At 42.4% G+C, this 13,910-nt stretch overlaps 1 protein-coding gene across 13 annotated transcripts in view; it reads right to left on the reverse strand.

The window, feature by feature from the left end:
* The window catches only part of TDRD3 (tudor domain containing 3), a 184,207-nt gene that overhangs the window by 85,034 nt on the left and 85,263 nt on the right, over nt 1-13,910 (reverse strand). For 11 of the 13 annotated variants that reach the window (XM_063618788.1, XM_055245351.2, XM_063618785.1 and 8 more), the window contains 2 exons: nt 10,656-10,727; nt 8,539-8,688 (listed from right to left, as the gene is read on the reverse strand). In XM_063618788.1, the coding sequence (XP_063474858.1) occupies nt 8,539-8,688; nt 10,656-10,727 (222 nt within the window). The remainder of the gene's footprint in view (nt 1-8,538; nt 8,689-10,655; nt 10,728-13,910) is intronic. The other 2 variants (XM_063618791.1, XM_063618787.1) reach the window with 1 other exon arrangement.

Raw genomic sequence — 13,910 nt, forward strand, 5'->3', positions numbered from 1 at the left:
AGAATAGCAATAGTCACGTTTACTGAGAGCTTTGAGCAAGAGTGTTATGATTTGTGCCAAGTGTTAGGTAACATGAGGTACCTTAAAATGGCGCCGTACTTTAAGATGGGGCCAGTTCTGGGTTCTTCTCCCCTCCTTGACTGGGCACTGTCTGAACCCACCAAAGGAGGGCCAATCAGAAAGAAGCATCTCCCGCCTTCCCTTGGGCCCGCCCCTAGCCCAATCCACATAGGCCCAAGGGATATCAAACCCAGCACACCAGCAGCCCTCTCTTTCTTCTCTTCCTTCTCCTTGCATGGTGCCGCTCGACACCTCCAATAAAGATCTCTTGACCGCGACTGGTGTAGTTTGGTCTCCGCCCGGCCCCTTTCATTGGTGCCGTGACTCAGATCAGGACTCCCGACCCCCCTCAGTGGGACCCCGATCCCTTTTGGGCTCAGTCCAGACCCCGGCCCGTCTTCGCTCATTTTCCTGTTCGCCGACCTCTACGCCCAACACCGGCCTCATCTCAGTAAGTCGCCCTTTCCAGTGTCCGACACCAGTCGACCGGCTCCTGCCTCGGCCGCCCACACAGCTGCCGTAAATCCTATTTTAGACTCGGCCTCCAGGGAGCAGGGTTCCCTCCTTTTCTTCCTCACTAGCCAGGCCTGGGCCCCTTCCCCTTTCTCGCTCCGAAAATCCTGGTACCAGGTGGCCCACGGCCCTCGGCCTCCTAGAGGCCCTCAGTCCTTTCGTTTCGGTGACGACCAACTCGAAGGGTCTGACTCACAGCATGGTCATCGGCTGGTAGGGGGCGCCCTGCCCAGCCCTTTGCCATATATTTCCATAAACCCCCTCTTCTCATAATGGGAGTCTCTGCATCCCTGCCGGCCGACTCTCCCTTACAATGCCTTTTAAATAACTTATCAGCCCTTGGTTTGGCTGCTGATCTCAAACCTACACACCTCATTAAATTGTGCACTCAAAACTGGCCCACCTACCCCCTAGACAACCAAAACAGATGGCCCACTTATGGGTCCTTTGATCCCAACCTTCTCCGGGATCTCTACAACTATTGTGAGCGAACAGGAAAATGGGCAGAGATCCCCTACGTTCATGGCTTCTTTCTTCTACAGGACAAACCCAACCTCTGCCTCCCTTGCAAGCCGCAACACCTTATAGCTGCTCTCAAGCTACCAACCTCTCCTCCCACTCCCAACTTTGATCTGGCCGACGAACCCCCCCCATACTACCACCCTCCACCTCATCTTCCGGTCGCCGCTCAACCAGTAGCTGCCCGACTCCCCGACGCCCCTGCCCCCTCTTCCAGTACCTCCCCCCCGCATTGCCTTCACCCTCAACCTCTTCCTCCCCATCTTTTTTCCAGGTCATACCTTCCCGTCCTTGCCCCCCTCAGGGAGGTTGCAGGGGCGGAGGGCATTGTCCGTGTCCATGCTCCTTTCTCTATGGCCGATTTGTCTCAAATTGAAAAACGCTTAGGCTCTTATACCTCTAACTCCGCCTCCTACATCGAAGAGTTTCAATATCTCCTACAAGCTTATAGTCTCACTTTCCACGATATCTACATGATCCTCTCTAACACCCTTCTCCCTAAAGAGCGCCGGCGGGTCTGGGAGCAGGCCCGCACCTATGCCAATGAGGTCCATCAGACAACCCCCGCCCTACCACTAGGTGCACAGGCAGTCCCTGAACAAGAGCCTAATTGGGACTACAACACCCCAAACGGCATTGCCGCCAGAGACCACTTTGCCACCTGCCTAATAACTGGACTGCGCAAGGCAGCCCAAAAGGCTGTTAATTTTGAAAAACTCCATGAAATAGTACAAGAAAAACAAGAAAACCCGTCTTCCTTCCTTGACTGCCTTACACAGGCGCTCCAACAATACACCAACATAGACCCAGAGGCCCCTAATGGCAGGCAGCTCCTCATGTCTCATTTTTCTGCACAGAGCTTTCCTAACATCAGGGCCAAACTTAAAAAGTTAGACAGAGGCCCCTTCACTCCACAGACCGAGATCTTAGCAATGGCATTCAAGGTTTATCACAACCGAGATGAGAAGGCCAGGAGGCAAAAGTACCAAATGTTGGCCCAAGCTCTCCAAGCCTCTCCTCGGTCCGCCACAGGGTCACATGGCCGTAAATCGCCCTCCGCCCACCCTCAATGTCAGCCACCTGGGCCCTGTTTTAAATGCGGTAAGGAAGGACATTGGGTCTGAAAGTGCCCAAATCCCAGGCCCCCCAGCCGGCCCTGTCCAAAATGCCACCAGCCTGGCCATTGGGCCGTGGATTGCCCTGGTCCCCAAAGGGGGGGCCAGGTCCACCCTCAGCCCAAACCCTGATCTTCTAGGACTGGCTGTTGAAGACTGACGGGGCCTTGGGACTCCTTTCCTGACTCAGATCATCACTTCACAGGAGCCCAGGGTCTAATGGTGGATGGGCGTCCCGTCATCTTCCTCCTTGATCCCAGGGCTACTTTCTCAGTCTTGCGAGAGTTTTGGGGTGCCACTTCCCTTTTTGGATCTCCTATAGTCGGGGTTGGAGATCAAACCATTCGCCCCAGAGCCACTCCTCCCTTATCTTGCTCCCTCTCAGGCCACATTTTTTCTCACAGGTTCCTTGTCATGCCTCAATGCCCCCTCCCTTTATTGGGAAAGGACATCCTCTCCAAGTTCAAAACCTCAATCACCTTCCACCCTATAACCTCCTCAAACTCCACATCCCTCATTGCTCTGGTAGCTGGTCCCATCGACCAGACTTCTGCTCCTGTTCTGCCTCCACTCCCACTATGCGTCAACCCCTCAGTTTGGGATACCACCACCCCCTCATTGGCACAATGTACTCCCATACAAATCCTCCTAAAAAACCCCAACCACTTCCCCTGCCAGCCTCAATACCCTCTTCCTGCCCCAAGCCTATGAGGAGTACAACCCATAATCTCAGACCTTTTAAGGAAAGGATTCCTCAGGCCAACCCACTCTCCATTTAATACCCCCATTCTAGCTGTTAAGAAACCTAATGGCAAGTTCCGTCTTGTCCAAGACCTTAGACTTATTAATGAGGCCGTAAAGCCAATCCATCCTTTAGTCCCTAACCCCTACACTCTCCTCTCCTTTATTCCACCCGACGCTACTCACTTTTTGGTTGTAGACTTTAAAGATGACTTTTTCACCATTCCCCTTTCCCCTCAATCACAAGACCTCTTTGCCTTCACTTGGACAGACCCGGATACTCTACAATCACAGCAACTAACGTGGACAGTCCTCCCTCAGGGGTTTCGAGACAGCCCCCATATCTTTGGTCAAACCCTCGCCTCAGATCTAAAACAGCTCCGCCTTCCCCAGTCCACCGTTTTACCATATGTAGATGATCTTCTCCTGTGCAGCCCTTCTCTGGCTGTCTCCCAAACCGACACCGCTTCCCTTCTCAACTTCCTTGCGGATAAAGGGTACCAAGTGTCCCCCCTTAAAGTCCAACTCTCCTCAACACAGGTTACCTATTTAGGAGTCCTCCTCTCCCACAACTCAAAGGCCATCACCTTAGACCAAAAGTGCTTTATCTGAAGCCTCCCCATCCCCAAAACCAAACAAGAACTTCTTTCATTCTTAGGGCTTGCAGGTTATTTCAGAACGTGGATTCCCAATAACTCCCTCCTAGCGAGACCACTTTATGAGCTCTCCTGAGGAGCCCCATCTGAACCCCTAGACACCACCATCCAACAACCCTTTCACGCACTCCAATGAGCCCTACTGAAGGCTCCGGCCCTACACCTGCCAAACCTTCAAAAACCTTTCATCCTCTACGTTCATGAACACCACGGCCTAGCTCTAGGAGTCCTGGGACAAATTCAGGGACCCACGTTTGCTGCAATAGCATACTTATCCAAACAACTAGACCCTACTGTGCGGGGATGGGCTCCCTGCCTCTGGGCCTTAGCAGCAGCTTACCTCTTACTACTGGAATCAAAAAAACTCACTTTTGGGGCAAACATTGCCATCACCTCTCCCCATCAACTTAAAGACCTCCTCACATATAAGAGCCTGCAGACCCTTCCCCCCGCCGCATACTGTCACTCCTAGTCTCATTTCTACGAGACCCCACAATCTCCTTTCAATCGTGCGCTCCTCTCAACCCCGCTACTCTCTTGCCAATCACTCATCATCCCCCTCAACACAATTGTATTGAGTCCTAGTTGACACCTTTTCCGGATGGGTTGAAGCCTTCCCAACTACCAACAAGAGGGCAAGTACAGTTGATCCATCCTACTATCTGAAATTATCCCGCGGTTCGGAATCCCCTCTTCCCTCCAAACTGACAATGGCCCCGAGTTCACCTCCCAAATCTCTCGAAACATAGCAACTGCCTCAACATTCCTTGGCACTTCCACATCCCCTACCACCCTCAATCCTCCAGAAAAGTCAAGCGGACTAACCATACCCTTAAAGAAACCCTAACCAAACTCACCCTAGAATTACACCTAGACTGGGTAAAATTACTACCTACAGCCCTGTTCAAATTCCGGGTGCTCCCAAAAAAGCCCACCCTTCTGTCTCCCTTTGAGATCATGTATGGCCGACCTGCACTCCCACCAGGTATCAGTCCCACCTCTTGGACGGCCCCACAACACATTAGCTATCCCCTCCTGTCCTTCATCCGGTGTGAGCTGTGGAAGCGACAGGAGTGCCTGTTGCCTGATACTACCCGCAGTCACCAGTCCTTTCCCCTTAAACCAGGGGAGTGGGTGTTTTACTCTCCACCCAGCCCTACTACATCTGTCTCCCTAGTCCCTAAGTGGAAAGGGCCTCTCCAAATTATACACTGCACTCCCACGGCCGCTAGATTCCAAGAATCACCAGGACGTCTAACTCCTTGGCTTCACATTCCCAGGTTGAAACCAGCTACCAACCCGGACCACACGAAGAACCAAACTGCTTATGCCCCGCTCTCATGCATCTCCTAAGTCCTCTTCTCTGGCTTTCCACCTCTCACATCTTTACACTTTCCTCCGCCGGTGGGCCCTCTTCCCAGCCCTATTATCTCTTCACAGTTAAAGAGTCATACAACATTCACAGGAGGACACACACCAACTACATCAGCCCCACGGTGGATCTTCCCCTTCCCAAGCTCACTATGATAGAAAACGGCTGGGACCCTCTCTTCCACATGTTCCACTTCGCCATCTGGCTCCCACATCAACAAACACACCCCCTTCCTATACTATACCACTAAAAACAATGCCTCCTCCCGAGCCATACATATCGACAACCCCGCCAACCCGGTCTGGGGCCAGTCAGTTACAGGAGGCATATATCCCAGCAATGCCTGGGCATATCCAACTCAAACCATAACTATTTCCCGTTCCCTCAAAACTGAGTATCCATCTCTACCAGCTTCTCCTCAGAAACTACCAGATCCTAGCGACTTGTGAAGACACGGCAGACTCCAGAGACAGTCTCACACCATGCTGACCTCTTAAACGGCCAACAACTGGCAACAGATAACCCAGGATTGGAGGGGGGAGGGGGTAGGCCTGCCCTCGCACCCTAAATTAACTACCATCTTCTTTTCTCTTCGGGCAGACCAAACTCTACCCCTAGTACCCCAGATGGCTACAGCAAGCCGATTCTACCAATTCTTAAACATCCTTCACTCAGACAGCTGGCTCATCGCCAACCCATCCCTGTCCCTCAACTGGCTCACGGCACTGGAGTATCTATACCTACAAGGAACATTCATGGACTTTACGTCTAATGACGTCTTCATGTATAGCGCCCTATTGCTTGGCCTCATACTCATACTGTACCCCATGCACAACCCTGACAGTTCTCCCTGTGCCACCTCTCCACAGCACCCCCACTCAGCAGGAAGCAGCCAGATGAACCATGATGCCCATTTTCCCCCATTTAAAAAAACAAAAAGGGAGGAATGTTAGGTAACATGGGGTACCTTAAAATGGCGCCATACCTTAAGATGAGGCCGGTTCCGGGTTCTTCTCCCCTCCTTGACCGGGCACTGTCTGAACCCGCCAAAGGAGGGCCAATCAGAAAGAAGCATCTCCCGCCCTCCCTTGGGCCCGCCCCTAGCCCAATCCACGTAGGCCCAAGGGATATAAAACCCAGCACACCAGCAGCCCTCTCTTTCTTCTCTTCCTTCTCCTTGCGTGGTGCCACTCGATACCTCCAATAAAGATCTCTTGACCGTGACCGGTGTAGTTTGGTCTCCGCCCGGCCCCTTTCACCAAGTAGCAATAGTATTAGCTCTAAATGTTTTAATTCTCACATATGAAGTAGGTACCATTATTATCTCCGAGTTTCACAGATGAAAAAAATAAAAAACAGGGTGATACAAAAAGCTGAGTAACCATCTAAAGGTGTCAGCAGGATATGCTTCCAGCCTGTGATTCCAGAGCTTATGCCTCTGGCCCCTGTACTAGACTGACAACAGAAAGACACTGCGGAAAGAACAACCAAAATTCAAGAACACTACTACTTACACTTCAAAATTAAATAGGAAAGCAATTGTAAGCTAAGCTTCATTACGGGTTTTGAATAAAGGAAAATTTCAATCTCACTGGTTAAGAAATGTCTATGTAGCAACTAATTTATGACCTAAAATTTCTTATCAGTCTAAAAGAAATCAATAACTAGGAAAAACACCTATTACAAATAAGCAAGTAATTCAAAATAATAAAAAGAGAACTTTGGCTATCAATAATGTAAGAGGGAGGGGTTTGTTGTTCAGGATGTTGGTCTGGGCAAAGATTTTTTGGATAAGACCTCAAAAACACAGGCACACAAGTAAAAATTGACAAATGAGATTATATCAAACTAAAAAGCTTCTGCATAGCTAAGAATTCAATCAACAGAGTGAAGAGACAACCTACAGAATGAAAGAAAATAATTGTAAACTATCCATCTGACGAGGAGTTAATATCTAGAATATATAAGGAACTAACTAATTCAAAAGCAAAACAAAACTAAACAAAACAAAAAATAAACCCGGCCAGGCACGGTAGCTCACACCTGTAATCCCAGCACTTTGGAAGGCCAAAGTGAGCGGATCACCTGAGGTCAGGAGTTCAAGACCAGCCTGGCCAACATGGTGAAACCCCGTCTCTACTAAAAATACAAAAAAAAGAAATAGCCAGACCTGGTGGTGCACACCTGTAGTCCCAGCTACCTGGGAGGCTGAGGCTGAGGCTGGAGAATAGCTTGAACCTGGGAGGCAAAGGTTACAGTGAGCCAAGATCACGCCACTGCACTCCAGCCTGGGCGACAGAGCGAGACTCTGTCCAAAAAAAAAACCCAAACAATCCAATTTAAAAATGGGCAAATGATTTGAATATCATTTTTCAAAAGACCATACAAATGGTCAACAGGTATATGGAAAAATGTCAACATCATTTACCACTGAAATCAGCATGCAACTATCCTATCACCACCCCCCCAAAATATTTTTGATCCACTGTTGGTTGATAGTTAGGAAGAGTTGAATCCACAAATATGGAGAGCTGACTGTCTATACATAATGGATTATTATTCAGTTATATAAAAGAAAGAAATCCTGCCATTCTCAGCAACATGGATGAGCCTGAAGGACATTACATTAAGTGACATAAGCCAACTACAGAAAGACAAATACTGCATATTCTCACTCATATGTGAGAGATAAAAAAGTTGTCTCATAGAAGAGCAGCATAGTAGTTACTAGAGGCTGGGAAGGGTGAAGATTAAGGAAGAGTGGGAGAGGTTGATTAATGGGAATTAAATTACAGTTAAGAGGAATAAGTTCTAGTGTTCAATAAAACACTAGGGTGATTATAATTAACAATAATTTATTGTATATTTCAAAATAGCTAGATGAGAGTTTTTAATGTTCTCAACACAAAGATGGTAAATGTTTGAGGTGACAGATATAATTACCCTGATTTGATCATTACACATTGTATACATGTATCAAAATATCACAGGTACCTCATATATATGTGTAATTATTTGTCAGTTAAAAAGGATTTGTGTGTGTGTAAATAGACACATAATGTAAAGATAAAATTATTTTTTACTATACACTAAATAAAATTAAGTATAAAGACAAAAATGTTAATCCTGATGCAGTGACAGATCCGCTGATTTTTATTCATCTCTCAGAAGCTGCTATTTCTCATAAGTTGCTATTAATAAGGGGAAATTATCCCCAAAAAAGTGGCAACTAGCCCAACTACTAATAGGAAACTTCCTGCCAGAATAAAAAGTGTGTTCAGTTGCTACATTGTTTAAAAAAAAGGAAGGAGAAAAGGAGGGTAATTTGCCAGCAAGAGTAACTTACTGGAACTACCATGGAGATCTGGAAAAAGAACACATGAATAAAATATGTAAGATCCCATGAAGTGGCAGGGCATTCCTAGTTATGGAATATGCAAGAAGAATAAGGTTAAACGTTTGTTGAATTAGTTAGCTTATATGAAAAGACAATAACGATCACAAATAATCTAAATAGAACATAATGATAAGAAATAAAACATGTAATGGTTTGATTTCTTACTTCCTTGCTCTTTGCAACTTCAGCAATAGCAGCCGTCCTTTGTTTTTCAAATTCATCATTATCATTTGTAGGTTTGACAGGCATTGTAACTTGCAATGTTTTTCTTCGATCAAGTTCTCTGCTATCCACTTGGACATGAGATACACACTTCTAGTAAAACAAGTAAGAATAAGTCAACTTAGTAGTTCCAAAAGAGATTCAAGTTTTCATTAGAAAGTAATACTTCTTCAAAAGTATCTTGTATCTTTTACAATAGCTAAAAGCCTATACAAATAAAATTGTATCCCATATATTTAAAAGTAAAAGTAGAAAGCTGGGAAAGTAACTTTTCAATAAACATAACTAGTAAATAAAATTAAAAGCTATATAAATATGTGGCCATCTAAACAGGACACATATTTAAAACATACACTGGATTAAGAGAGCTTTCATTTTAGGGTAATAAATAATTTTAGATTTCAAACAATCTTGACTAATGCACAATAAGACATAAATTTGGTTTTGTAATTAAGAGCTTAATTTCCATATTATACCACAATTTATATATGTGGATTGGTTAGTACAATTATATTAACATATACAAAGGTGTCTCTGTACTTATAAACCACACTCTAAAAACATACCTGCCCCCCATATCAGGCTTTAAAGTTTTTATATTTTTGTCTCGTAAAGTAAAAAAAAAAAGGCATCACTGCCTAAAATGAAGCCCTCAATTCTGATCTCCAGTCCAATCTTACCAGTAAAAATCGTATAAAATGAACTTTTTCTCAACTCATTAATAAAAAGGAAAATGGGAAGATCTCAAAGAAATGTGTTCCACAAACACAGAAAAATTTCAGTAATATAAACATATCATATTGACACCAATAAATACACGGTCAGCATTACCTATCCAACCCACGTACAAAGCTGCAAGATGCTATACAAGAATTTTTTCAGAATGAACTTTATAACCAAATAATATTATTGAAATTATAGCTTTTATTATATTCTCTAACCCCTAAGAAGTTATAAAACACACTTCAAAGTCTTAAGAATAATTAGATCATAAGTCTCTGGAAAAGAAATATTATCACCAAAATGTTTAAGGTTAAATTTTTACAAATATACTATTATTTTCAAATATAAGTTATTAGAATGTTTACACTGTTTTCCCTATGGAGGTTTTCATTACACTGGGAGAATATCAACCATCAACATGGATCACCCCATAGGACTTCATACTTCCTTTTATCTTGGCTATTTCTTCTTCCAAACTCAGTAAAAAAAAAAAAAAAAAAATCAACATTATTTTTTAAATGCTTCAAAATAGGTTTGATGCAAAAATGACTTATTTAAGTGAGAGTATATCTTACAAAAGGCTTTTAAAGAGGGTGACAGTCAAATGATCTTACTAAATACCAAAATTTAGACACACACATACACGATAAACCTTATTATGGAAACGCAGATCTGTTGCCTACCTGTTATGTCCACAACTCATTGCTACTCTTAGCCAGCCCAGCACTCTTGAAGAAAATTAAAGAGCAAATGCAAGACAGATTACCAACAGCTAAATGTTGATGGCATCATCAGGAGAAGAGCAAGCTGCCACAAGAATTATTCTTAGAATTGTCAGGGATAAAGCAAGATCAGGCTGGAGAAGATTGTTGAGAATCAATTTGATGCTGAAGACAACTGAAGTCACAAGATACTGGTCAGAAGGGGAGCTGCTTCAAAGTAGCATTTTGATCACTTTGTGTGGCTTTATTTTTCTCTCCCCCTCTAATGTTTTTAATGAACACGTGAGAAATTATGACATATTTTTGTCTTCTTCTTTTGAATTTCCCTTGGAAAAAAAACTCTCTCCCATCCTATTTTAATTAGTTATAAGTTACTCTTCAGATATGGCTCTTAATTGCTTCAATCTTTGGGTTAACAGCTCTCACAAACGTCAACAATATAACTACAGTGAAGGAAAAAAATCTCAAAATTATTAAATTCCTTGAACTTCATATTTCCAAATAACTCCATAACCTCTTAATAAATAGTTCAGCACATAATGAAACACAGCTTGAATGCTAATGAAAAACACTTTTTCCTAATTTAAATTCATCTGCCAACACAAAAGTCATTACCTGTCCAAAAGGCACAAAAGGAGGTGGTCCACCTTCAGTTCCAATATTGCTTCTATTGTGTTTTGATAAGCTCTGTGGAAAAAATCCAGTCACAAAAGAGCAGTTATACATAAAAAATATATTTCCAGCATTTATAATGTAACAGGAATCTACCTATTTGAGTAGATTCTTATAAAAAATAGGAAAAAAAAAAGGCCTTCCATAAAGTATTTCAAACCACAAAAAAATATATTATTCTTAACTTCAATAATTAGGCAAAGACTCTCCTCACCTCCCCTTACCAAAACACATATTCACATATAACTTTCAGAAATATTTATCAAGCCATTCCCCTAAGGAGAAAACAGTCTTCTAAAGAAGCAAATTCAAAAATAACAAACTTTGGTAACAGAATTCCATTTTAAAGCATAAAGCTATGAGAGACAAATATTACCTGGAAATTATCTTCAAAAATAAATTTTTTAGACACAAAATTTATTAGTTAACATAAGGGTGATTTCTAATTACTTAAAGAGAACAGATTGTTATAGTGTATAATATGGAGGTTCTTTTAATTATACTAAAATTTCCTTAACTTTCCTTATACTGAATTTTCCTGTTTTGTTTTGCAAAACAATTCATATTTTGAAAAAGTATTCAACAAATTGTTCATTAACTAAAAACAAGCTTCCAAATCCAACTAATTTTAGTTTTCTTTTTTCCTGAAATCTGATAAAGCTAGAGAGATAACAATGTATTATGAAAATTGAAAGAAAATCTTCTGGCAAAAGCAATTTCTCACATGATAAAGTCTTTCTAAAATCCCATAAGGAGTCTCCAGGACTCTCTTCAGTTATCTCTTCCTCTGATTTATTTTGGTTTTGAGGTATTAATGTCTACATACATCTGTCTTACTAGTTGTTACTTAATACATCTCAACTTTAAACTTTTTGTGCATTTTAATCGTTATCACTACAGAAACCATTATGATTAAAATATGATGTAAAATAGCAGGTGACAAAGTTTAAAAAAAAAAAACCACCATGTGCACTTTCAAGCATATTCCAGAGTTCCTGAATCATGTAAACACTGTACATTTTATAAAGATAATTAAGAGTAACGACAAGCACAACATTCAGTTTATTGAGCAAAGAATAATTTAAAGTGTATATGAGTGCCATGCTTATTTAAAACCTATATTTAAGATATTAATCTAATTTTTCACAACAACAAATGCATAAAATTATCAAGAGGACCTTTCCTTAATTTAAATATTAAACAAAGACTATTCAAACAGCTATAAATCATTTCAACTTATACTATCATTTCCTTTAAAAGTTCACGAATTGCAAATAATCCCATAGCTCAGTAACATTATAATTAAAAACATATTACAGGACCTGATAAAGGTACATGAGCAATCCTTACTATCTCTTTAAAAACAACTAACAATCTTGACAATGTGTAACAAACGACTGTTTTAAGACATAGGATAACAGATAATGCAAGACTATTATCCCTGAGAGAAAGAGAAAAAAAAAAAGGTGAGCTATGGCTTTCTGCTTGTAGCCATGATGCAGACAGAGATCATAGAGAGCTGAGTTTAGAATATCAGTCTCACAGTTCAAGCAGGTTGATGCAACTGGAAGTTGTGGGGCTGTTTCAGAAAGAAGAACCTGCATAATAAAGAAGCTCCAGAAACCCTCATAGGAGTTCCCTTGAGTCACTGCTGAGAACAAAGCTGAGCAAAAAGCAGCTGAGAGTTGTAAGCTGAACAATTCCCAGAACTCATAAAGGGTATACAGACAATCCAGCCAGATCAGACCATGCAGACTAAAAACTCTTTGGACATTCATTCAGGACAGGGAGTAGAAATCCAGAGAGCTAAAAAATATTTGGAACAAAGGCTACTCTAGATACTCCTTTCAAAGCTTGACTACATTCTTGAAGGGGTCAAACTGATCAAAAGTATATTAACTGTTGACCAAAGCTAATTCTTATACTCATTAAAGGAAAATAGCAAAATCCAGGCTCTCAACAACTACCAACATCACAATGTCCAGCATCTAAGCAAAAACTACAAGGCATGTCAAGACAGAAAAATGTGACCATAACCATCTGAAAATTTAGTCAAGAGAAACAGGGCCATAGATGACAAAGATGATGAACTAGCAAATAGGGTGTTAAACAGCTATTAAAACTATGTGTAAGTATTCAAAAGAAAACATAAATTCAACTAGAAAAGAAAAATACAAAAAAAGAAGAACCAAATGGAACTTCTATAAAAGAAAAAAAACACCAACAATGAAAACGCATTGGATGGGCTCAAGAGTAAATAGAATAAGATAGAAGTGAATTTAAAAGTACAGTAATAGAATCTACCAAAAAGAGGCCAAAGGAAAAAGCTAGGGTAGAAAAATGAATAGATCGTCAGTGACTGATTGGAAAATTACCAGCAGTCTAATGTATGTGTAATTGAAGATATAATACAAAAAAAAAAAAAAAAAAACACAAAGAGGGAAGAGAAAAAATACACATGAAGAAATAATGGCCAAATCACATTTTCTAAATGTGATGAAAACAATAAACTCATAGATCAAAAAAGTTCACTGAAAACCAAACACACACCAACCATGTTAGGTACATCATAATTAAACAATCAAATTGTTGAAATCAGTAATAAAGAAAACACTCCTCTAAGAGTCCCTGCCTGGCCATGCCTGCAAGCAGTGCAGCCCCCACTGCCCCACCAGAGCACTTTTGCTGACAGCCTCCTGCCAGAATTTGTTTGCCTGTGACCTCGCTGCCACCCCTTCAGAAAACTTCCCACCTGCTGAATCCCTGCCACCCTATTAGAATGCCCCCCTCCTGTGGTGCCCTCACCAGAGCTACCCACCCAAGGCAACCCAACTACCAATCCCAGAGTTCTTCCCACCAGAGTGCACCCCCATCCCATATGGCTCCCTGCCTGCAGTGCCTCTTGCTGGGGCACTTCCTACCAAAAGTGCTTCAGCTGTTACCAAAGGAGCATTTCCTGCATGTGGCCCCCTCGCTTGCAGCACTCCCCATCATGCTGGCTATAATACCCCCTGCCTGTGGGGCCCTCCTCACTGGAGCACTCCCACTGGCAGCACCCAACACCCATGGCATTCCCCTGTGAAAACACCCCCAACCTGAGGTAAATAATAATTTAGAAAATGAACGAAACCTCTAAGAAATATGGGGTTATGTAAAGAGACCAAACATACAACTCTGACATTCCAGAAAGAGAAGAAG

The sequence above is a fragment of the Symphalangus syndactylus genome, chromosome 15 (assembly GCF_028878055.3).
Source record: "Symphalangus syndactylus isolate Jambi chromosome 15, NHGRI_mSymSyn1-v2.1_pri, whole genome shotgun sequence".
In the NCBI taxonomy this organism is placed as follows: domain Eukaryota; kingdom Metazoa; phylum Chordata; class Mammalia; order Primates; family Hylobatidae; genus Symphalangus; species Symphalangus syndactylus.